The 26466-nt window shown below is 48.9% G+C and overlaps 1 protein-coding gene across 1 annotated transcript in view; it reads left to right on the top strand.

Annotated features, from left to right (window-relative positions):
* Positions 1-26215, top strand: part of MUC5AC (mucin 5AC, oligomeric mucus/gel-forming) — a 49328-nt gene extending 23113 nt beyond the window's left edge. The window contains exons 31-49 of the mRNA XM_069018732.1: positions 476-13567; positions 13731-13954; positions 14825-14999; positions 15175-15425; positions 16722-16905; positions 17312-17510; positions 18416-18594; positions 18817-18886; positions 19189-19286; positions 19640-19671; positions 20398-20575; positions 21255-21359; positions 21613-21647; positions 22022-22144; positions 22256-22354; positions 23008-23136; positions 23774-23831; positions 24437-24542; positions 25064-26215. Coding sequence (XP_068874833.1) covers positions 476-13567; positions 13731-13954; positions 14825-14999; positions 15175-15425; positions 16722-16905; positions 17312-17510; positions 18416-18594; positions 18817-18886; positions 19189-19286; positions 19640-19671; positions 20398-20575; positions 21255-21359; positions 21613-21647; positions 22022-22144; positions 22256-22354; positions 23008-23136; positions 23774-23831; positions 24437-24542; positions 25064-25283 — 15557 coding nt within the window. The 3' untranslated portion in view covers positions 25284-26215. The remainder of the gene's footprint in view (positions 1-475; positions 13568-13730; positions 13955-14824; positions 15000-15174; positions 15426-16721; positions 16906-17311; positions 17511-18415; positions 18595-18816; positions 18887-19188; positions 19287-19639; positions 19672-20397; positions 20576-21254; positions 21360-21612; positions 21648-22021; positions 22145-22255; positions 22355-23007; positions 23137-23773; positions 23832-24436; positions 24543-25063) is intronic.
* The last annotated feature ends 251 nt before the right edge of the window (positions 26216-26466 follow it).

Genomic DNA, 26466 nt, shown 5'->3' with positions numbered 1-26466 from the left:
TGAGGAGTAAACTGATTTGGAAGGAAAAGGTAGCTATGGATCTTGATGCATAAACTAAGCATTACTCTTTCCACTGATTTCAATACATTCCAGAGAGACTAGTATATACTGCAGAAAGATAGATACAACCAAAGCAAATACCCTGAACCAAATGCAAAACAAGTGAGACTTTTTTTTTTTTTTCCCCATAGTGTATAAATTAGACCCGAGCCTTATTTCAGCACCTTGTAACACATAATTAGTATTCTCTTTGAGGGTGACAGTTCCAAGCATGTCAGTACATTAAATAGCTGGGTGATGGGTTTTTGCTTCTACAACATACTAAATTATACATATAATAAACTGATGCACTACAGGAGCATAATGAAAGAAAAATTACATTAGGAAAATGGTCAGTCAATTTAAAATAAAAAAACAAGCTAATATCTGCAGGAATTTATTCTTAGTTTTGTGATCTCTTCCTTTTCTCCTTCAGCGTCACCAACTATATCAGTATGTGTTCATGAAGTCTGTGAGTGGTCAGAATGGTATGACGGGAGTCTACAAACCCCTGGCTATGATGGGGGAGATTTTGAAACTTTTGATGATTTACGAGCGAAAGGTTATGAAGTCTGTAAAGCCCCACGGGCTGTAGAATGCAGAGCAGAAAAGTTTCCTGATATACCACTGAAAGACCTTGGCCAAAAAGTAGAATGCAGTACAACACAAGGGCTTATATGTTACAACAAGGATCAAATTTCAACAATGTGCAACAATTATGAAATCAGAATCCTCTGCTGTGTCTTTGTACCATGCTCATCAACAACACCTTTCAGCACATCAACCCCGCTCACAACTCCAGCTACAACTCTGACAGAAACATCAACTGAAACAACATACTCAGTTACAACTTCTGAAAGTACAACATTCATGCATTCAACTACTGAAGAAACAACAACCACAACCAAAGTGACAACACCAGTCACCACATCTCCTTTAACAACTCCTCCTTGTTTTAAAGAAGAATGTTACTGGTCAAGATGGTATGATGTCAGTTATCCAGGATCAGGTTACAATGACGGAGATTTTGATACGATTGAAAACATTAAAAAAAACGGGTACAAAGTCTGCGAAAAGAGAGAGGATGTGGAATGTAGAGCAGTGAGGTTCCCTAATACACCATATCCTCTACTGGAGCAACACATAATGTGTAACACAGAAGAAGGGTTAAAATGTTACAATAAAGATCAGCTGCCACCCATCTGCTATAATTATGAAATAAGATTTAAATGCTGCAGAAATATAACAGTACCATGCGAAACAACCACTGAAAATCTTAGTACAACCACACAACCAACTACAGTGTTTTCAAGTACATCATCGAAAACAGCACCAACAACACCGTATCTCCAAACAAAACACAAGACAACAAGTAAATCAACAATCCAACCAAAAACAGACTACATCCATACAAAAATAACATCAAAACCAACTACAAAACCTCAAAAACAAACAACTTCTACAACACTGATAAGCAGCACAACAGTAAAAACTACAGCATATTCAAAAACCACCTGTGAACCCGAAGTGTGCAGCTGGAGCGAGTGGTTCGACGTCGACTTCCCCTCCTCGGGGCCCAACCAGGGAGACTTTGAAACCTACCAGCACATCCGCGCCGCCGGCAAGCGAGTCTGCCAGCAGCCAAAGCAGATCGAGTGCCGGGCAGAGGACTACCCCGACGTTGCCATCCAAGAGGTCGGACAGGTCGTGCAGTGCGACGTCCACTTTGGACTGGTGTGCAAGAACGCGGACCAGACGGGCAAATTCCAGATGTGCCTCAACTACAAGATCCGCGTGCTCTGCTGCACCCCCAACTACAACTGCGTAACCCCCACCCCCTCGACCACCACCAGCCCCACCACCAGCACCACGGGCACTACGCTGCCGTCCTCCACCACGGTGACCACCTCCACCTCCACGCCCTACATCTCCAGCACCACGTCTCCCACCTCCGCAGAACTCAGCACTTCCACCAGCACCACCAGCCCCACGCCAACGCCGCCTACCACATCCTCCACCACCGCGCCCCCCGTCCCCACCCCCTGTGAACCCGAAGTGTGCAGCTGGAGCGAGTGGTTCGACGTCGACTTCCCCTCCTCGGGGCCCAACCAGGGAGACTTTGAAACCTACCAGCACATCCGCGCCGCCGGCAAGCGAGTCTGCCAGCAGCCAAAGCAGATCGAGTGCCGGGCAGAGGACTACCCCGACGTTGCCATCCAAGAGGTGGGACAGGTCGTGCAGTGCGACGTCCACTTTGGACTGGTGTGCAAGAACGCGGACCAGACGGGCAAATTCCAGATGTGCCTCAACTACAAGATCCGCGTGCTCTGCTGCACCCCCAACTACAACTGCGTAACCCCCACCCCCTCGACCACCACCAGCCCCACCACCAGCACCACGGGCACTACGCTGCCGTCCTCCACCACGGTGACCACCTCCACCTCCACGCCCTACATCTCCAGCACCACGTCTCCCACCTCCGCAGAACTCAGCACTTCCACCAGCACCACCAGCCCCACGCCAACGCCGCCTACCACATCCTCCACCACCGCGCCCCCCGTCCCCACCCCCTGTGAACCCGAAGTGTGCAGCTGGAGCGAGTGGTTCGACGTCGACTTCCCCTCCTCGGGGCCCAACCAGGGAGACTTTGAAACCTACCAGCACATCCGCGCCGCCGGCAAGCGAGTCTGCCAGCAGCCAAAGCAGATCGAGTGCCGGGCAGAGGACTACCCCGACGTTGCCATCCAAGAGGTGGGACAGGTCGTGCAGTGCGACGTCCACTTTGGACTGGTGTGCAAGAACGCGGACCAGACGGGCAAATTCCAGATGTGCCTCAACTACAAGATCCGCGTGCTCTGCTGCACCCCCAACTACAACTGCGTAACCCCCACCCCCTCGACCACCACCAGCCCCACCACCAGCACCACGGGCACTACGCTGCCGTCCTCCACCACGGTGACCACCTCCACCTCCACGCCCTACATCTCCAGCACCACGTCTCCCACCTCCGCAGAACACAGCACTTCCACCAGCACCACCAGCCCCACGCCAATGCCGCCTACCACATCCTCCACCACCGCGCCCCCCGTCCCCACCCCCTGTGAACCCGAAGTGTGCAGCTGGAGCGAGTGGTTCGACGTCGACTTCCCCTCCTCGGGGCCCAACCAGGGAGACTTTGAAACCTACCAGCACATCCGCGCCGCCGGCAAGCGAGTCTGCCAGCAGCCAAAGCAGATCGAGTGCCGGGCAGAGGACTACCCCGACGTTGCCATCCAAGAGGTGGGACAGGTCGTGCAGTGCGATGTCCACTTTGGACTGGTGTGCAAGAACGCGGACCAGACGGGCAAATTCCAGATGTGCCTCAACTACAAGATCCGCGTGCTCTGCTGCACCCCCAACTACAACTGCGTAACCCCCACCCCCTCGACCACCACCAGCACCACGGGCACTACGCTGCCGTCCTCCACCACGGTGACCACCTCCACCTCCACGCCCTACATCTCCAGCACCACGTCTCCCACCTCCGCAGAACTCAGCACTTCCACCAGCACCACCAGCCCCACGCCAACGCCGCCTACCACATCCTCCACCACCGCGCCCCCCGTCCCCACCCCCTGTGAACCCGAAGTGTGCAGCTGGAGCGAGTGGTTCGACGTCGACTTCCCCTCCTCGGGGCCCAACCAGGGAGACTTTGAAACCTACCAGCACATCCGCGCCGCCGGCAAGCGAGTCTGCCAGCAGCCAAAGCAGATCGAGTGCCGGGCAGAGGACTACCCCGACGTTGCCATCCAAGAGGTGGGACAGGTCGTGCAGTGCGACGTCCACTTTGGACTGGTGTGCAAGAACGCGGACCAGACGGGCAAATTCCAGATGTGCCTCAACTACAAGATCCGCGTGCTCTGCTGCACCCCCAACTACAACTGCGTAACCCCCACCCCCTCGACCACCACCAGCCCCACCACCAGCACCACGGGCACTACGCTGCCGTCCTCCACCACGGTGACCACCTCCACCTCCACGCCCTACATCTCCAGCACCACGTCTCCCACCTCCGCAGAAATCAGCACTTCCACCAGCACCACCAGCCCCACGCCAACGCCGCCTACCACATCCTCCACCACCGCGCCCCCCGTCCCCACCCCCTGTGAACCCGAAGTGTGCAGCTGGAGCGAGTGGTTCGACGTCGACTTCCCCTCCTCGGGGCCCAACCAGGGAGACTTTGAAACCTACCAGCACATCCGCGCCGCCGGCAAGCGAGTCTGCCAGCAGCCAAAGCAGATCGAGTGCCGGGCAGAGGACTACCCTGACGTTGCCATCCAAGAGGTCGGACAGGTCGTGCAGTGCGACGTCCACTTTGGACTGGTGTGCAAGAACGCGGACCAGACGGGCAAATTCCAGATGTGCCTCAACTACAAGATCCGCGTGCTCTGCTGCACCCCCAACTACAACTGCGTAACCCCCACCCCCTCGACCACCACCAGCCCCACCACCAGCACCACGGGCACTACGCTGCCGTCCTCCACCACGGTGACCACCTCCACCTCCACGCCCTACATCTCCAGCACCACGTCTCCCACCTCCGCAGAAATCAGCACTTCCACCAGCACCACCAGCCCCACGCCAACGCCGCCTACCACATCCTCCACCACCGCGCCCCCCGTCCCCACCCCCTGTGAACCCGAAGTGTGCAGCTGGAGCGAGTGGTTCGACGTCGACTTCCCCTCCTCGGGGCCCAACCAGGGAGACTTTGAAACCTACCAGCACATCCGCGCCGCCGGCAAGCGAGTCTGCCAGCAGCCAAAGCAGATCGAGTGCCGGGCAGAGGACTACCCCGACGTTGCCATCCAAGAGGTGGGACAGGTCGTGCAGTGCGACGTCCACTTTGGACTGGTGTGCAAGAACGCGGACCAGACGGGCAAATTCCAGATGTGCCTCAACTACAAGATCCGCGTGCTCTGCTGCACCCCCAACTACAACTGCGTAACCCCCACCCCCTCGACCACCAGCCCCACCACCAGCACCACGGGCACTACGCTGCCGTCCTCCACCACGGTGACCACCTCCACCTCCACGCCCTACATCTCCAGCACCACGTCTCCCACCTCCGCAGAAATCAGCACTTCCACCAGCACCACCAGCCCCACGCCAACGCCGCCTACCACATCCTCCACCACCGCGCCCCCCGTCCCCACCCCCTGTGAACCCGAAGTGTGCAGCTGGAGCGAGTGGTTCGACGTCGACTTCCCCTCCTCGGGGCCCAACCAGGGAGACTTTGAAACCTACCAGCACATCCGCGCCGCCGGCAAGCGAGTCTGCCAGCAGCCAAAGCAGATCGAGTGCCGGGCAGAGGACTACCCCGACGTTGCCATCCAAGAGGTGGGACAGGTCGTGCAGTGCGACGTCCACTTTGGACTGGTGTGCAAGAACGCGGACCAGACGGGCAAATTCCAGATGTGCCTCAACTACAAGATCCGCGTGCTCTGCTGCACCCCCAACTACAACTGCGTAACCCCCACCCCCTCGACCACCACCAGCCCCACCACCAGCACCACGGGCACTACGCTGCCGTCCTCCACCACGGTGACCACCTCCACCTCCACGCCCTACATCTCCAGCACCACGTCTCCCACCTCCGCAGAAATCAGCACTTCCACCAGCACCACCAGCCCCACGCCAACGCCGCCTACCACATCCTCCACCACCGCGCCCCCCGTCCCCACCCCCTGTGAACCCGAAGTGTGCAGCTGGAGCGAGTGGTTCGACGTCGACTTCCCCTCCTCGGGGCCCAACCAGGGAGACTTTGAAACCTACCAGCACATCCGCGCCGCCGGCAAGCGAGTCTGCCAGCAGCCAAAGCAGATCGAGTGCCGGGCAGAGGACTACCCCGACGTTGCCATCCAAGAGGTGGGACAGGTCGTGCAGTGCGACATCCACTTTGGACTGGTGTGCAAGAACGCGGACCAGACGGGCAAATTCCAGATGTGCCTCAACTACAAGATCCGCGTGCTCTGCTGCACCCCCAACTACAACTGCGTAACCCCCACCCCCTCGACCACCACCAGCCCCACCACCAGCACCACGGGCACTACGCTGCCGTCCTCCACCACGGTGACCACCTCCACCTCCACGCCCTACATCTCCAGCACCACGTCTCCCACCTCCGCAGAACTCAGCACTTCCACCAGCACCACCAGCCCCACGCCAACGCCGCCTACCACATCCTCCACCACCGCGCCCCCCGTCCCCACCCCCTGTGAACCCGAAGTGTGCAGCTGGAGCGAGTGGTTCGACGTCGACTTCCCCTCCTCGGGGCCCAACCAGGGAGACTTTGAAACCTACCAGCACATCCGCGCCGCCGGCAAGCGAGTCTGCCAGCAGCCAAAGCAGATCGAGTGCCGGGCAGAGGACTACCCCGACGTTGCCATCCAAGAGGTGGGACAGGTCGTGCAGTGCGACGTCCACTTTGGACTGGTGTGCAAGAACGCGGACCAGACGGGCAAATTCCAGATGTGCCTCAACTACAAGATCCGCGTGCTCTGCTGCACCCCCAACTACAACTGCGTAACCCCCACCCCCTCGACCACCACCAGCCCCACCACCAGCACCACGGGCACTACGCTGCCGTCCTCCACCACGGTGACCACCTCCACCTCCACGCCCTACATCTCCAGCACCACGTCTCCCACCTCCGCAGAAATCAGCACTTCCACCAGCACCACCAGCCCCACGCCAACGCCGCCTACCACATCCTCCACCACCGCGCCCCCCGTCCCCACCCCCTGTGAACCCGAAGTGTGCAGCTGGAGCGAGTGGTTCGACGTCGACTTCCCCTCCTCGGGGCCCAACCAGGGAGACTTTGAAACCTACCAGCACATCCGCGCCGCCGGCAAGCGAGTCTGCCAGCAGCCAAAGCAGATCGAGTGCCGGGCAGAGGACTACCCCGACGTTGCCATCCAAGAGGTGGGACAGGTCGTGCAGTGCGACGTCCACTTTGGACTGGTGTGCAAGAACGCGGACCAGACGGGCAAATTCCAGATGTGCCTCAACTACAAGATCCGCGTGCTCTGCTGCACCCCCAACTACAACTGCGTAACCCCCACCCCCTCGACCACCAGCCCCACCACCAGCACCACGGGCACTACGCTGCCGTCCTCCACCACGGTGACCACCTCCACCTCCACGCCCTACATCTCCAGCACCACGTCTCCCACCTCCGCAGAAATCAGCACTTCCACCAGCACCACCAGCCCCACGCCAACGCCGCCTACCACATCCTCCACCACCGCGCCCCCCGTCCCCACCCCCTGTGAACCCGAAGTGTGCAGCTGGAGCGAGTGGTTCGACGTCGACTTCCCCTCCTCGGGGCCCAACCAGGGAGACTTTGAAACCTACCAGCACATCCGCGCCGCCGGCAAGCGAGTCTGCCAGCAGCCAAAGCAGATCGAGTGCCGGGCAGAGGACTACCCCGACGTTGCCATCCAAGAGGTGGGACAGGTCGTGCAGTGCGACGTCCACTTTGGACTGGTGTGCAAGAACGCGGACCAGACGGGCAAATTCCAGATGTGCCTCAACTACAAGATCCGCGTGCTCTGCTGCACCCCCAACTACAACTGCGTAACCCCCACCCCCTCGACCACCACCAGCCCCACCACCAGCACCACGGGCACTACGCTGCCGTCCTCCACCACGGTGACCACCTCCACCTCCACGCCCTACATCTCCAGCACCACGTCTCCCACCTCCGCAGAAATCAGCACTTCCACCAGCACCACCAGCCCCACGCCAACGCCGCCTACCACATCCTCCACCACCGCGCCCCCCGTCCCCACCCCCTGTGAACCCGAAGTGTGCAGCTGGAGCGAGTGGTTCGACGTCGACTTCCCCTCCTCGGGGCCCAACCAGGGAGACTTTGAAACCTACCAGCACATCCGCGCCGCCGGCAAGCGAGTCTGCCAGCAGCCAAAGCAGATCGAGTGCCAGGCAGAGGACTACCCCGACGTTGCCATCCAAGAGGTGGGACAGGTCGTGCAGTGCGATGTCCACTTTGGACTGGTGTGCAAGAACGCGGACCAGACGGGCAAATTCCAGATGTGCCTCAACTACAAGATCCGCGTGCTCTGCTGCACCCCCAACTACAACTGCGTAACCCCCACCCCCTCGACCACCACCAGCCCCACCACCAGCACCACGGGCACTACGCTGCCGTCCTCCACCACGGTGACCACCTCCACCTCCACGCCCTACATCTCCAGCACCACGTCTCCTACCTCCGCAGAAATCAGCACTTCCACCAGCACCACCAGCCCCACGCCAACGCCGCCTACCACATCCTCCACCACCGCGCCCCCCGTCCCCACCCCCTGTGAACCCGAAGTGTGCAGCTGGAGCGAGTGGTTCGACGTCGACTTCCCCTCCTCGGGGCCCAACCAGGGAGACTTTGAAACCTACCAGCACATCCGCACCGCCGGCAAGCGAGTCTGCCAGCAGCCAAAGCAGATCGAGTGCCGGGCAGAGGACTACCCCGACGTTGCCATCCAAGAGGTCGGACAGGTCGTGCAGTGCGACGTCCACTTTGGACTGGTGTGCAAGAACACGGACCAGACGGGCAAATTCCAGATGTGCCTCAACTACAAGATCCGCGTGCTCTGCTGCACCCCCAACTACAACTGCGTAACCCCCACTCCCTCGACCACCAGCCCCACCACCAGCACCACGGGCACTACGCTGCCGTCCTCCACCACGGTGACCACCTCCACCTCCACGCCCTACATCTCCAGCACCACGTCTCCCACCTCCACAGAACTCAGCACTTCCACCAGCACCACCAGCCCCACGCCAATGCCGCCTACCACATCCTCCACCACCGCGCCCCCCGTCCCCACCCCCTGTGAACCCGAAGTGTGCAGCTGGAGCGAGTGGTTCGACGTCGACTTCCCCTCCTCGGGGCCCAACCAGGGAGACTTTGAAACCTACCAGCACATCCGCGCCGCCGGCAAGCGAGTCTGCCAGCAGCCAAAGCAGATCGAGTGCCGGGCAGAGGACTACCCCGACGTTGCCATCCAAGAGGTCGGACAGGTCGTGCAGTGCGACGTCCACTTTGGACTGGTGTGCAAGAACGCGGACCAGACGGGCAAATTCCAGATGTGCCTCAACTACAAGATCCGCGTGCTCTGCTGCACCCCCAACTACAACTGCGTAACCCCCACCCCCTCGACCACCACCAGCCCCACCACCAGCACCACGGGCACTACGCTGCCGTCCTCCACCACGGTGACCACCTCCACCTCCACGCCCTACATCTCCAGCACCACGTCTCCCACCTCCGCAGAAATCAGCACTTCCACCAGCACCACCAGCCCCACGCCAACGCCGCCTACCACATCCTCCACCACCGCGCCCCCCGTCCCCACCCCCTGTGAACCCGAAGTGTGCAGCTGGAGCGAGTGGTTCGACGTCGACTTCCCCTCCTCGGGGCCCAACCAGGGAGACTTTGAAACCTACCAGCACATCCGCGCCGCCGGCAAGCGAGTCTGCCAGCAGCCAAAGCAGATCGAGTGCCGGGCAGAGGACTACCCCGACGTTGCCATCCAAGAGGTCGGACAGGTCGTGCAGTGCGACGTCCACTTTGGACTGGTGTGCAAGAACGCGGACCAGACGGGCAAATTCCAGATGTGCCTCAACTACAAGATCCGCGTGCTCTGCTGCACCCCCAACTACAACTGCGTAACCCCCACCCCCTCGACCACCAGCCCCACCACCAGCACCACGGGCACTATGCTGCCGTCCTCCACCACGGTGACCACCTCCACCTCCACGCCCTACATCTCCAGCACCACGTCTCCCACCTCCGCAGAAATCAGCACTTCCACCAGCACCACCAGCCCCACGCCAACGCCGCCTACCACATCCTCCACCACCGCGCCCCCCGTCCCCACCCCCTGTGAACCCGAAGTGTGCAGCTGGAGCGAGTGGTTCGACGTCGACTTCCCCTCCTCGGGGCCCAACCAGGGAGACTTTGAAACCTACCAGCACATCCGCGCCGCCGGCAAGCGAGTCTGCCAGCAGCCAAAGCAGATCGAGTGCCGGGCAGAGGACTACCCCGACGTTGCCATCCAAGAGGTGGGACAGGTCGTGCAGTGCGACGTCCACTTTGGACTGGTGTGCAAGAACGCGGACCAGACGGGCAAATTCCAGATGTGCCTCAACTACAAGATCCGCGTGCTCTGCTGCACCCCCAACTACAACTGCGTAACCCCCACCCCCTCGACCACCACCAGCCCCACCACCAGCACCACGGGCACTACGCTGCCGTCCTCCACCACGGTGACCACCTCCACCTCCACGCCCTACATCTCCAGCACCACGTCTCCCACCTCCGCAGAAATCAGCACTTCCACCAGCACCACCAGCCCCACGCCAACGCCGCCTACCACATCCTCCACCACCGCGCCCCCCGTCCCCACCCCCTGTGAACCCGAAGTGTGCAGCTGGAGCGAGTGGTTCGACGTCGACTTCCCCTCCTCGGGGCCCAACCAGGGAGACTTTGAAACCTACCAGCACATCCGCGCCGCCGGCAAGCGAGTCTGCCAGCAGCCAAAGCAGATCGAGTGCCGGGCAGAGGACTACCCCGACGTTGCCATCCAAGAGGTGGGACAGGTCGTGCAGTGCGACGTCCACTTTGGACTGGTGTGCAAGAACGCGGACCAGACGGGCAAATTCCAGATGTGCCTCAACTACAAGATCCGCGTGCTCTGCTGCACCCCCAACTACAACTGCGTAACCCCCACCCCCTCGACCACCAGCCCCACCACCAGCACCACGGGCACTACGCTGCCGTCCTCCACCACGGTGACCACCTCCACCTCCACGCCCTACATCTCCAGCACCACGTCTCCCACCTCCACAGAACTCAGCACTTCCACCAGCACCACCAGCCCCACGCCAACGCCGCCTACCACATCCTCCACCACCGCGCCCCCCGTCCCCACCCCCTGTGAACCCGAAGTGTGCAGCTGGAGCGAGTGGTTCGACGTCGACTTCCCCTCCTCGGGGCCCAACCAGGGAGACTTTGAAACCTACCAGCACATCCGCGCCGCCGGCAAGCGAGTCTGCCAGCAGCCAAAGCAGATCGAGTGCCGGGCAGAGGACTACCCCGACGTTGCCATCCAAGAGGTCGGACAGGTCGTGCAGTGCGACGTCCACTTTGGACTGGTGTGCAAGAACGCGGACCAGACGGGCAAATTCCAGATGTGCCTCAACTACAAGATCCGCGTGCTCTGCTGCACCCCCAACTACAACTGCGTAACCCCCACCCCCTCGACCACCACCAGCCCCACCACCAGCACCACGGGCACTACGCTGCCATCCTCCACCACGGTGACCACCTCCACCTCCACGCCCTACATCTCCAGCACCACGTCTCCCACCTCCGCAGAACTCAGCACTTCCACCAGCACCACCAGCCCCACGCCAACGCCGCCTACCACATCCTCCACCACCGCGCCCCCCGTCCCCACCCCCTGTGAACCCGAAGTGTGCAGCTGGAGCGAGTGGTTCGACGTCGACTTCCCCTCCTCGGGGCCCAACCAGGGAGACTTTGAAACCTACCAGCACATCCGCGCCGCCGGCAAGCGAGTCTGCCAGCAGCCAAAGCAGATCGAGTGCCGGGCAGAGGACTACCCCGACGTTGCCATCCAAGAGGTGGGACAGGTCGTGCAGTGCGACGTCCACTTTGGACTGGTGTGCAAGAACGCGGACCAGACGGGCAAATTCCAGATGTGCCTCAACTACAAGATCCGCGTGCTCTGCTGCACCCCCAACTACAACTGCGTAACCCCCACCCCCTCGACCACCACCAGCACCACGGGCACTACGCTGCCGTCCTCCACCACGGTGACCACCTCCACCTCCACGCCCTACATCTCCAGCACCACGTCTCCCACCTCCGCAGAAATCAGCACTTCCACCAGCACCACCAGCCCCACGCCAACGCCGCCTACCACATCCTCCACCACCGCGCCCCCCGTCCCCACCCCCTGTGAACCCGAAGTGTGCAGCTGGAGCGAGTGGTTCGACGTCGACTTCCCCTCCTCGGGGCCCAACCAGGGAGACTTTGAAACCTACCAGCACATCCGCGCCGCCGGCAAGCGAGTCTGCCAGCAGCCAAAGCAGATCGAGTGCCGGGCGGAGGACTACCCCGACGTTGCCATCCAAGAGGTGGGACAGGTCGTGCAGTGCGATGTCCACTTTGGACTGGTGTGCAAGAACGCGGACCAGACGGGCAAATTCCAGATGTGCCTCAACTACAAGATCCGCGTGCTCTGCTGCACCCCCAACTACAACTGCGTAACCCCCACCCCCTCGACCACCACCAGCCCCACCACCAGCACCACGGGCACTACGCTGCCGTCCTCCACCACGGTGACCACCTCCACCTCCACGCCCTACATCTCCAGCACCACGTCTCCCACCTCCGCAGAAATCAGCACTTCCACCAGCACCACCAGCCCCACGCCAACGCCGCCTACCACATCCTCCACCACCGCGCCCCCCGTCCCCACCCCCTGTGAACCCGAAGTGTGCAGCTGGAGCGAGTGGTTCGACGTCGACTTCCCCTCCTCGGGGCCCAACCAGGGAGACTTTGAAACCTACCAGCACATCCGCGCTGCCGGCAAGCGAGTCTGCCAGCAGCCAAAGCAGATCGAGTGCCGGGCAGAGGACTACCCCGACGTTGCCATCCAAGAGGTGGGACAGGTCGTGCAGTGCGACGTCCACTTTGGACTGGTGTGCAAGAACGCAGACCAGACGGGCAAATTCCAGATGTGCCTCAACTACAAGATCCGCGTGCTCTGCTGCACCCCCAACTACAACTGCGTAACCCCCACCCCCTCGACCACCACCAGCCCCACCACAGGCACTACGCTGCCGTCCTCCACCACGGTGACCACCTCCACCTCCACGCCCTACATCTCCAGCACCACGTCTCCCACCTCCGCAGAAATCAGCACTTCCACCAGCACCATCAGCCCCACGCTAACGCCGCCTACCACATCCTCCACCACCGCGCCCCCTGTCCCCACCCCCTGTGAACCCGAAGTGTGCAGCTGGAGCGAGTGGTTCGACGTCGACTTCCCCTCCTCGGGGCCCAACCAGGGAGACTTTGAAACCTACCAGCACATCCGCGCCGCCGGCAAGCGAGTCTGCCAGCAGCCAAAGCAGATCGAGTGCCGGGCAGAGGACTACCCCGACGTTGCCATCCAAGAGGTGGGACAGGTCGTGCAGTGCGACGTCCACTTTGGACTGGTGTGCAAGAACGCGGACCAGACGGGCAAATTCCAGATGTGCCTCAACTACAAGATCCGCGTGCTCTGCTGCACCCCCAACTACAACTGCGTAACCCCCACCCCCTCGACCACCACCAGCCCCACCACCATCATTACTCGAAGTGAACCTTTTTTTACCACATCTCCACCTCTCATTTTAAGTACTCCCTGTTTCTGCAAGATTGGTGATGCTATTTTTTCACCAGGTTGGTTTTTATGATTTTTAGCCTCTTTATTTATTTCAAATATTTTCCCTTTGGTTTTTTTTTTTCCTCACTTACCTTTTTTTTAATGTTTTTTTTTTTACTTTCTACTAATAAAGGTGTGGTGGTTTTTTTTAAATATTTTTACATATTACTTATTCTACAGGTGACTTGATTTATAATAGAATGGATAGTGAAGGATGTAGGTTTTATGCCGTCTGTAGTCCGACATGCAGTATTGAACGATACGCTGTGAATTGTACCATCACTACTTCGCCAGCCACTACATCGGCCGAGTGGTCTACTGTAACAACATCAGTTCCTCTGTCTCCCACTTCTACAAGTGCTGTTTTTCATGGTTGTGTTTCCACTATTTATCCTCCATTACAAGTACGTAATTTCTGTGTTATTTTTTGACTGTTGAAATAGTATCATTGTTTGGGTGGTACCAGATTGGAACAGTTTGTGGTCTTTAAACCTTTCTTGTGCTGATTATCTTAATTACTTTGCTAATGATGGGCAGTATGTATGACACACTATTTTAATTTTCCTTTTTTGGAATTCCACTTTTTTATCCTGATAAAGCAACTTACAATATTCTTTTCTTGTTACTTTATTTTTAGTAAAAGTCTTTTTGATGCCTTGCATATGCAAGGTATCTTCTCACTGACACAAAATAATGAATTTTCTTGTGGATCTTATTTTTTCACTAAACAGAAGTGTTTAAGATACAGTGAAGGCTTGTGTCCGTTTCTGTTTTTCTGCCCTTTTATCTATACTTCTTTAAACCTTTTTTCTTGTCATGTTCTCTGTTGACCCATAGTATATACTATATAGGCTATACATAGCATACTGGAAATCACTTCCTGTAACCTAAACCTTATTCCCTCAAGCCCCAGAAGAACTTCTCATGCAAAAGAAAAAAGTGTAGTTAAGGTTCCCACCTCCTTTTAACATTAAAACTATTAATCCATTAGAGTATTGGCAACTTTTTGCTATCTGAATGTTTTCCTTTTGGTCTTTTCTTCAGATTTAGAAAACTAGGCATTTTCTATCCCCCATAACATGATCAGAATTTTGAATACCTCTAGTTGCCATTAGAAATCATTAGCACCACAAATTGAAGAGAAGTAACGCATACTAGATTTCCTTTCCAACACCACCATTGCTGGAAACACTATATCATAAATCTAAAAAGAGGAGTAAAGGTTATACCTGTTAGCAGAATTTTGTGACAAAAACTTTTTCTTCATTTTGCAGCCTGGAGAAAGATTCAAATTATCCAACTGTACAGAAGTCGTCTGTAATGGAGACAACGATATAAGCGTAGTACCAACATACTGCCCACCTGTAAAGGAAATTACCTGTGCAAACAAATATCCACCAGTGCTGGTACCTGATGAAAATGGATGCTGTTACCGATATGAGTGTCAATGTAAGCACCAATAGATTAAGGAATAACATTTTTGGGAAAAAATCCAAGCTTTACACAGATTATATGGGCATTTTCATTTCTTAGGGTTACTCTATAAATTGCAGTATCTTCAGTTTTTAAATTTTCTTCTACATAACTTCTCATCTTAATCTTCCAAATATTTTCTCTGTACCAGGTGTGTGTAGTGGATGGGGTGATCCTCATTACATTACTTTTGATGGAATCTATTATACCTTCCTTGAAAACTGCACTTATGTCCTGGTGAAACAGATTGTCCCTAGATATGACAACTTCCGTGTTTATATTGACAATTATTACTGCGATTCAAAAGATGGACTCTCCTGCCCTAAATCCATTATTATTTTCTACAAATCTGCAGAAGTGGTGCTGACTCGTCAACTCATGAATGATGTCATGACCAATGTGGTAAAATATTTTTTTTTTCTATTTTCTGCAAAAAAGAAATAGGGTCTGTAAGCCTTACTGATGCTATTCTGAGATAGTATGTTAGAATAGCACATCATGGACGTGATCAGGGCAGAGGGTATCATTAGCAGGAAAAAAAAATATTGCCCTGGATGCTAAGAACAAAATTTGTATTTCATGGGAACTGGTACATTGTGCCATTCACTTATGTAAACAAACACATTTTTTAAGAAACACGAATGCAAATTTCAAGCAGGATTCTTCTCTCAACGGGAAGATAGATATGTATCCCTTATCTGCTGGATGACTAAGGACTGCTTTCTCTGCATAGGGAACTTCAGGCACCAAACAGCCCTGACATGATTCCCCCTTCAGTTTCCTACTGTGAAGAAAGGTATAGCTGAAGAAAATGGGTGACTTAGACTGTCACCTCACCTTCATGACCCAAAGTAGTGTTGGCAAACCAGTGGAAATGAAAAGTCAATCCCACTCCCACACCGGAGAATCTATTAGTTGATTAGAGAATCTATAGAAAGGGAGAAAAGTTTGTCAGAATAGGCACTCTCGTCTTACAGTGCCAGGCCAAACTCTCAGTCAGAAAGGCATGTTGGTTCCAGTGATTCCCTGTGGAAGAAACAGTAACTGACAATTTTAATTCATGCTTTAACCCAATTCCATGAGAAGAGAGTTGCAGAATAACTTCTGACAAAAAAATATTATGCAAATATGTTTACCTGTATTAGCTTATATAAGATACTGGCTACAAATTGAAAAGATAAATAAATATGATCACTACATAAAATTGGCATTAATGACATCTGACTTCATTTTGAATTCGGACAACTCTTCCAATGCCAATTACTATGTAATATAGGGATGGTGTGATTATCTGGCACAGTCATTACATAATAATAACAGGGATGTTTCTATACCTAAAGAAAACTACCACCCATTTTCATACAAAAAATGTTTCCAATACACATAATCATGAGGGATACAAAGAAAATACTTGGATTTATGTGCATAGAATACTATGCATTAGCATATAATCAGCACAACCACAGTATGTAGAGGCCACTTAGATTATTTTCACATTTTAGCAATATAGCGATACAAGCCAAGATACCAATGCAAATAAATGCTACCTTTGAGATGCCAATGGGCATTGGATGTGAGGCACAACAATATGGAGTTATGCCTAATTATGAAGATTAGAAAATATTTAAACAATCAGGCAGAAGCAGTGCTTATTCTGAAGTGGTGTTTTGTTTTGTTTTCTTTTAACCCTGCATTCAGATGTACTTCAACGAAAAGATTGTTGAACCAGGCTTCAAAAAAGATGGCATTTCTTTCTCCACTCTTGGCATCAATATGATTGTTGAAATAGAAGAAATTGGTGCTGTCATCACCTTTAGTGGTCTGATTTTCTCTGTGAAACTCCCATACAGCAAATTTGGCAATAACACTGAAGGACAATGTGGTAAGAAGAATATACAGATTGGAGGGAGTTCTCTTTCCCCACCCATGCCTTGGTTATGCTCACTCACTCCAGCTATGCAGTCTCACAACTGACAGAAATTTTTAAACAGCAGTAAATGGAAATGAGTACATTTCTGCTCTTTAACTTCTGTAGGATGTCAAAAGCTCATTGTTTCAGCAACCAAACAGTTTGGGTTTTTGTTTATTTATTTTTTTCTTTGGGGCTGGGGTTTTACATTTGTTTGTTTTTCCATAACCTGAAGCTCATATAACTAGAGAAAGCGCTCCCTATGAAACAAGGCAAAATATGCATTTCATGAGCACATCACATCTAAACTTATCTGCACAGGAATGTATTGCGCATCTCTGATGTGGCTTATGAGACTTACCCAGCTTGTCTCTTCCAGGAACATGTACAAATAATAAAGCAGATGAATGCCGCTTACCAAGTGGTAAGATCATTTCCTCCTGTCCCCAAATGGCTCATCACTGGATTGTTGACAACAACAAGACATGCCATGGAGTACCAGTACCACCAGTTATAACAACACCTCCACCAAAGCCACAATGTCAAACACCTCCGCTCTGCAAGCTTATCTTGAGCGAGTAAGAAAACAAATTCATTTTTTCTAGGCAAAACTGTCTCAGTATCTTACAAGAAGAATAACAGCTATAGCCTTAGCATGTGATAATAGCTGAAAATGTCAGCTTAATGACCAAATATATATAGTAGAAGGCCTTTGCAAAAGAAACTACTCTGCCTTAATGACTTGCATGCCAAAGATAACTGAGCAAGGGGAGGTAAAGTCAGAAAATCAGGGATGCAGCAAGCACTAAAATCAATACTCCCTGAATGCAATACTTCCAGAGTATGCTCATTAACTATTAAGCAAAGACTGAACTCTAAATTTGAAGTGGGTTTTCAGTACAAACCATTGAGAACCTAGTTACCAAATAGGTGAAGAGAGCAGATGCAAGCAACCGAGAAATGTCCTTCATTCTTTGTACATTTTACCTAAAACATGGAGTTCCAGAAGCACAAAGGCTTGTTTCCTGAAGTATTTTCTATGCCTGTGTAGGCTGACAAAAGCTTTTTTCAGATGAGTTACTTATAAAGGCCCTCTTATACATGCTTTCTGTAGTATCAAGTAAGTTTGGAGCTATTTTATGTATGAATTTTCTATCTCTACTTTTTTCATTCCTTTTTTCTCTATCTGGTGCAGTTGCCTTTCACACTAAATTTCTGGCGTCAAACTGCTAAAAAGTTGTGTACACATACAGAAATACCAAAACCATTAACCTCTTTACAAAAAAAAAGGCAGTTCAGATTTCTTAGTCTTTCCTGAGTATCTCCCAGCTTATTACCCATTCCTAGCGTTTTGTTTCTCATTATACCTTCCTTTCTGAAGTAGAGTCACATGCTATTAACTGGAAAGTGTTGTCTGACAGGAACAGACTTTATATAATGGCTCATTAACATAGAAGGGGGTTACTTTCTTTACTGTCTGCAGGATTTTTGCAGCATGTCATACTGTGATACCACCAGAACCATTTTTCAAAGGCTGTGTTTTTGATGGATGCCGCATAGACGATGAATCCATGCAGTGTTCCAGTTTGGAGATATATGCTACAGAGTGTGCTGCTAGAGGTGTCTGCATTGACTGGAGAGGAAAGACCAACAATACGTGCTGTGAGTATTGCAGGACTCAAAATGTGTGTGATAAATTGTAGAAATTAGTAGTTTATTCATTAAATACTTCTTATATCTAATACCTGGTTACTGTCTACAAAAATCCAGTGGTCCTCTCTCATAGAAGCTGCAGATGAAGAAGGCAAAGCTGTAGTAATTTTTGCTGAAGAAAATGCATCTAACTGTCAATTTTTAATATTTTTTTTGTCTTTTTCCATATAGCATTCAGCTGTCCATCAAGCTTGGTATACAAGCCATGTGGGCCCATTACTCCAGTTACCTGTGACCAAAGGTATGGAAAACCAAAAAAAACCCATGCTGAAACACCTGCTTATATTTTTCTCTTTTTTATTCTATTACTATCTATCTACTTTCCTCATAAATTTGAGTTATTTCATAATGAAACGTGTTGCAAATTTCACTAATTTATTCAAGATTTATAAAGACCAATCAGCTCTACGAACATGTGTTTCCTGTTGCCCTTCAGAAAGTGCAAATGTTTTGTATCTCATGTATCTGACACGATATGGTGTTCTGTCCTCTGCCTCACCACAAAAGTGTTATACTTAAGCACCTATATCCTTGCCATTCCAGCTATGAGCATCCTAGCTATGGAATAACCGAAGGCTGTTTCTGTCCTGAAGGAATGACACTCTTGCGTGCAGAAAGCAACATCTGTGTCTCTGACTGTTGTAAGTAATCCATAGCTAGTCTGGGGAATAAATAGAGATCAGGATTGTTAATCAGGAGGCCTGAGTTCTATTGTCATCTTCTACGTGGGCAGACCATTGCAAATCAGCCTCTTTAAGCATCCTCAACTAAAAATTGAATAATAATCAATATTACCTTTTTTCCCATCATCCTCCTTACGTGAGACTCACCAAGATGGTAGAACTCTACAGTTCAGCAAAATTAGTCTCCATATTCATTTTATTGTTAGATTTATCTTCACAGTATTTTTATTTGAAACTGCACATATGTACTACTTTGTCAGTTTTCAGTGGCGTAAATACCCATTCGTTTGTTTTTTTCTTTTTCTTTCCAGTCTGCAGGGAACCAAATGGAATGTCTAGATGGGTGAGTATCACAATCGGTGTGGCTTAATGAGCACAGACAAGTGAAACAAAAGGATATTTAGTGTTCCACTAAATCAAAGCTTTGTCACAAATGTTTGTTCACTTTCAGTCTTAAAAATAATGAGTGTTAGAGTACCCCAAGAAATTTAACAGTAAGTGATAAAATATTCTTTCAATAACCTCACGTACAGAAAAAAAACCTTTAAAAAAAGAGAGAATGAGAGAGATGGTAGTAGTGGAAGTTAGGCAGATATGCTTATTTTATTTCCACAAATTTGGCTCACTAAAGTTACTAGAAATGAAGGGAGAGATGAATAACAAAGTTTGCCTGTTGCTTATCATGTTCATGGTCTGCATTCTTAGTTCCTCAGCTGCATAGAAACCAGCAACCTAATGTGAAAATGAGTATATCATATGATAATTTCTTATTCAAAAATGGATGCAAGGCTCCATCACTTCTCCTTTAGAACTCCTGTAACCCTCATGCTAACACTATTAACAAATAGAAAGTAAGAGCTTTGTGAACTCAGAACCTTTAGTGGTGTCCAATATCTTCCCCCAATAAGCAGTTTGAGGGTCTCTTATAAAATCTAAAATATGAAAAAGCTGATATTATCAGTTATCACTATATCCGTGAATATGTCAAATAGAAGCAAATAAAGTTATTTTGGTTTGATTGTCTTTAATTTTTTTCTTTACTTTGCCTGTGTTTTTCTTTTTTATTTAGCCAGGAGAAAAATGGACAAAAGATTGCCAGGAATGTGTCTGTGACAAAAATACTCTTAAGGTGAAGTGTACAAAACACGAATGTCCTCCAGCACAGCAAGTATTTTGTGAAGAACCAGGTTACATGCCTGTTCAGATACAGATACCAGAAGATCCATGCTGTACTAGGACTGAGTGCTGTAAGTGCTGTCTTAGTTCTTTATCATGGGGAATATGCTGTATTAATTTTAGGAAACTTCAGCAATCATTTCTCATTTTTTGATACTTTGCATTGATGTCATAATGCTTTTCTCCCTCATCCCACTTTTTAAAGCCTTCTTGCTGCAGAGTATATACTAAATGCCTGAAGATAACAAATACAAAGATTAAAAGATTTTATATAGTTAGACACAGAAAAGTAACTGAACATCTTCTATAATTTAACATTGAAAGCCTTTAATACTTCCACTATCTGAAACAATATACAAAAACTATTCAAAACATTTTCTATTTCAAAGACCAGTATTAAGAAAACTATCTTAACTTTAAAAAAATAGTCCTGTATATTTAAAAGTTGCTCAAGAAAGTTCTAGAATCACTGAGAGTCATCAGATTTCCCCATTGGTACAAATTTCTCTTTGCAATGATCTCTTTCCAGCAATTACCACTCTGTTCTTCTCAATGTTTTGTTTTACAAAGGTTATGGGAAAGCCCATTCACATCGAAAACACCTGGGCGCATAGCTTGAATTACTCATTAAACTATCTTGCGTAAACACCGTATTTACTCCATGGGAAAACTTCAGAAGTTCATGTAAAACAAAACTGCTTTAATTAAAAATTCTGAGCTTAATATTTTCTATATTCTTACACGAAACAGACTGCAACACAAGCCTCTGCCCTGACATCACACCCCAGTGCTTAGAGGGACAGGAAATAATCACAATAATGCAGCCTGGAAACTGCTGTCCTATCTTTGAATGCAGTAAGTACTGTGCACCCTCTTCATGTACTATTTACTGCTGTATTTTTCTAAGTTACAAAAACCTTATAAGAGAGATGCAAATTATCTGCATTACCATATTGGGCCTTGTCATGAATGAGTGTTTTAAGGCCACTGCCACAGGCCTACAAAACTGGGTTTTTTGGGTTTTTTTGTAGCTACAAAGCTACAAACGAGAAGTTTTTTCATGCATTTCTGCCTCTTAAAACTTACACCTCCTTCTTCCCTCTTGCAGGAAAGGGCTGTGTAGTCAACGGAACCTATTATGCAGTAAGTACACAGAGTTACTCACTATAAAAATACACCTTCACATAGTTCACAGTGCAGTGTTTTTGAGACACCTATCATGGTCCATACTTTGTAGGAAGGCCTGAGATAAAACATTATTCATTATTTAACCAGAGTTAGCACATCAACATCCTCTGTACAAGCAAAAGCATTTTCTGCTTTCCTTTCTACGTGAGCAGAATTTTATTCCAAAATCGGTATCACCAAACCAGAAACTCAGCTTAAATAAAACAACCAAAATTGTATTTATGGATAGCTTAACCTATACGTAGGTCACCTTTGTATTGTCTGTGACATGCATACATAGAGCAACTTGTTTTTACTGGCTAATAATGGGTTTTTCCAACTTCCTGTAGCCTGGAGCTGCCATTCCATCAGGCCCCTGTGAAAAATGTACCTGCTCTGAATCCTCTCCCTCAAGGCCTCACCACACTCTGGGCACGTGTGAGCCTGTCATCTGTGACACGTACTGCCCGCTGGTGAGTGCTGTTCTGCTGTCAGAAACTCCTACCCCACTCAGCTCAAATAATTACTAGTTAGGATCAGTGACCTGACTCAATGCCATTGTCTCTCTACTTCTTTCAAAACAGGGCTATAAATATACAGTGGAACCTGGACAGTGCTGTGGCACCTGCAAGGCAGCAGCTTGTGTAGTGACTGTGGGAGACAACATTACACACGTGCTCCATGTAACTACCCCGGTTTAGTTCACTTTTGGGGAACTCTACTAGTGTTTCATTCTTTCCTCTCCTTCTATTTGTCACATTTATTTCTTCCATCTTGTCTCATATTAGATAAATGCTTACTCAGGCAGGGACTGGACTGTCTCCACACAGCTTAAACAATACCTTACACCACAAAACACCAGTTCTGAGCCTTCTGGAAGCGACTGTTGCATGATACTGAACAATGGCTTTCAGAAATCAACATAGGAAAATACACAAGTGAAAGCAATGCACTTCTGTTTGCCTCCAGTTCTGAAACTAGCACCCATTTTGCTCAAAAGATAATTTTATCTGTGGAGGCATTTTGACACATCCATAAATTGTAATGACAAAACCATTGAAATGCAAATTATTCTTTGCAAATGAGTCCAGGTACTTACCCTATTCACACAAAAAGCACATCTATATCCAGATAAAAAATAAACCCTCTTCACTTGGTTAATAAAAAACACTTAATGGCAGTATGATAATATGGCAAATAAGTATCAGCTGAAATTCAAGGAAGTTGTTTGGAATAATCAAACTACTATACACAGCAACAATAAGACATTGGGGGCGGGTTTGTTTCATTTTTATATAAGAAGATTTTAATCGGCTTTAATTTTGACTGCTTTCAGGAAGGAGAATACTGGAACCCATCTGGTGATAACTGTACTGTTTACACATGTGAAAAACATGCTGACCAGTTCATTCAAGTCGTCAAAGAGACAAACTGTCCTGCCATTAACCTTGATGAGTGTGATCTAGTAAGTACTGTTCTACCAGTTCTCATACTTGGAAAGGTTGCAGTGCCTAACACCAGTGATAGAAGGATCATTGTGTGCGAGGAAAATAACTAGCAGAAGCATCATGCAGGAAGTAGCTCTCCTTTTATCGTCTCAGAACCTGGTCCCAGTCAAATTTTATCTCAGAAAAGCAACTCAAAATTAAAATGAATGATACATCAATCCTCACTGAGTATTGGACAGTAGAGAAAAGGATACAGCATAATATTTTGGACTCCTAAAAGTGTCAAGTGACCTAGAAGCAAAAAATCAGGCTCTGGCAAGTCAGTTACTTCATTAATTGTGTTACCCTGTCTGTTATAATCCTTCACCTGTACTGACTTTGGTCACAATATTTTGGCCTACATGTGCCACAAGCATTATTGCTTGCTGGCATTATACTACTGAATTGAGGGTTTTCCTCCATTTCAACTTTCAAATAACTCTTACTAATATTAGTTACGTGTCCTTAATAGTTAGCCTTGCTTGGAATTAGATTCCATGTCAGTACAAAAAAATCCAGTGTCTTTGGTGCCAGAGAAAATTAGGAAGCAGGGAAAGTCTGCTTTAGTATGCAGATATGAAACCTGAGTTATCTTTTTATGTTTTCCCACATAAGGATGATGTCAGATTATCTGAAGATGGCTGCTGTTTAGTGTGCCAAAGAATACCGAAACGTAAGTAATGATGATCTTGTTAAAAGTATTGATTATGTGTGCCTTATTAGGTATATTAGCCCATTTTGCACAATGGGTGCATAGACAGAAGAGATGAGCTGACCAGATTTGAGTTCACTGCTTCACAGGGGTAAAAAAGGAAACAGGTGGAAAAGAAAGGAACAGAACATTTCCAGTATGGATTTTAGGTCCTTGAGAAACAGATGGTGAACTTTCCCATCCCCTGCTGTTGAATGCTGGCTTTTATGTGGGAGGGTGAGGACTATGACTCTTCTCCAATTTCCATAGATACATCCTTTTTAAGGAGGAAAGGGAAGCCAGTTCTGGGAGATGGGTGTGATTTGAGCAGTTGCCACAGTACTGCTCTTTATTTCTGCATCCTGCACCAAGTTGCATAAGAAAAAGGGAAAGTTTCATCCACTGATAACACAAACAGCAAGAGTCTTCATTTGGCTCTCAACAATTAAAAGAAAAATGCGCTGTGACTGAATTTCCTACTTCAGCTCCATCCACCTTAGTTTTTGGTTACAAACTATCATACACAGCTATCTATTTATATGCACGTGTATTTTAACCTATTTTCCTTTGCTTTGTGATGACCTCAGTTTGTAAGAAGCACAATACTACTACTGTCATCAACTATAATGGCTGTGTATCTCCTGCACCTGTTGAGATAACATACTGTGAAGGTAGCTGTGATGCTTACTCACGGTAAGTGGCATAAAAGATAATTGTGGCCTCTTGTCTTCTACTCTTTACACCAGTTACATCAAGCAAATCACAGGTGGTTTTTCTGGTGTGTCCAACATCCACCCAGTCAACTGTTTCCATTGTGTTAATTAACTTGATGTTGTACTAGCTTGATTACCTCAAGATTCACAGTGTTTAACAGCCTGTTCAGTGTCATAGTGAATAGACACAAATTTTGATTTTGCCCATTTAAAACTGAGGTTATTTTTTTCTCATTATGCTCTCACTGGACTGGCTTACTATGTGATCTGGATTAATTCCTTTACTTTTTCTGTGCCTTAATGAAGACTTAGAGTCCTCAATTTTTACAATGAGGAGCAATTTACGTATATTTTGCCACTTTACTGTAAGAATGGTAATATTGAGCAGTAGTCCCACATGCAAGCACACAGCTTGTGGTAATGTTTTGTAATGGGTGGGAGGGGCAGTGTTATTTCTCACATAAACTCTGAATCTCTCTCTTTCATTGGTTTTTCAATCAGATATTCTCAAACTACAAACACAATGGTGCACAAATGCTCGTGTTGTCAGGAAATCAAGACCAGCAAAAGAAAGGTGACTCTGACATGCAGTGATGGGACCTCCCTTGATCACTCCTACACCTATGTGGAGAAATGTAGCTGTGTGGATGCTGAGTGCATCACCCAGCAGGAGACACAGCAGATAAAGACCTCTCAGGAACAAGCGAATGTCAAAAATTAGAACTAGGAAGAAGTCCTCAAACAAGGGCTGAGCATAAGACTAAATAAAGAAACTTCAAAAAATACAAAAGTGTCAAGAGCAGCTAAAATTTTGGATGAACAGATGATATTTTCTGCATAAACCTGCACTATGTCTGTTTATAGAATTTCAGTTTTCATTATCTGTATATCTCTCATTGGTTTTTGTCTTTTCTTTTACACCTTGAGTGGTACAGCAGAAGGTCATCTTGACATTTTGTTTGTCTTCTGAGAAGTGCTGGACTTCTAATAACATTTTCATTCCAGTTCACTGAGAAAAATCAAAAGACAAATCCAGAAAACAAACACAACCCAAGGAAAACTGTACCCCTCTGCTTCTATATATTTCTTTTTGTGTTGAGGAAAACTTAGACTGTAGAAAGCTGTATCTTTTCAAAAGTATAAACTTCACTATTTTGAACTATTTATGATGGACATACTTCCCTACATGTTTTTGTGAGGAAAAGGAAAAAATCCCATTATGAGAAGCTGCTGCACACTACTTTTTGTTTACATAACACCATCAGCATAGTAGCTGTATGAAAATATGGATTTTTTATTTTGTTTTATGTGGTTAACTGTTTACAGAAGAAATATATATATATATATATATATTTGCCAACACAGGCAGATGAAGGATTTTTTTAAACAGAAGTATAATAATAATTATAATAATAATAATAACAATAAATGTAAATTCTTTACTAGGAAGCTTTAAAAAGTTAAACCACTGCTATTTATTATTTTTTTTGAAAACTGATTTTTTTGGGTCATTTCTTTCAGAATTAGTTATCCTATTTCTTAGTCATGTTGTCTGGGTATGGTATATTTTCTTTTGTTTTTGAATATTATTTTATTTTTATTCCTTATGAAACAAAAAAGCAATTATGATTAATAAATTTTGAGCATTTCACAGCACGTCTGCTTTGACTCTTCAGTGAATCCCTTGTGTGAGAGTTGCTGACTCCATAAAACATAGTTCCAGGTCAAAAGTCAATGTAGGCTGTGGTACCTAACCCCCTATAGCATTTTGACACTGCTTTGAATGAAAAACACTCAAAAGCAAACACTTGGGAGTGTTCCAAGCACATCACTTCAGCTGCTATCAATTAATGAACTCTCAGAAAGCAAGCAGCTCTCTAAATCTGTACATGTTTTGTAGCTCT

The sequence above is a fragment of the Aphelocoma coerulescens genome, chromosome 5, assembly GCF_041296385.1.
Source record: "Aphelocoma coerulescens isolate FSJ_1873_10779 chromosome 5, UR_Acoe_1.0, whole genome shotgun sequence".
NCBI lineage: Eukaryota > Metazoa > Chordata > Aves > Passeriformes > Corvidae > Aphelocoma > Aphelocoma coerulescens.
Note: the sequence above shows the minus strand (reverse complement) of the source record. Positions and strands in the feature narration are given on the sequence as shown.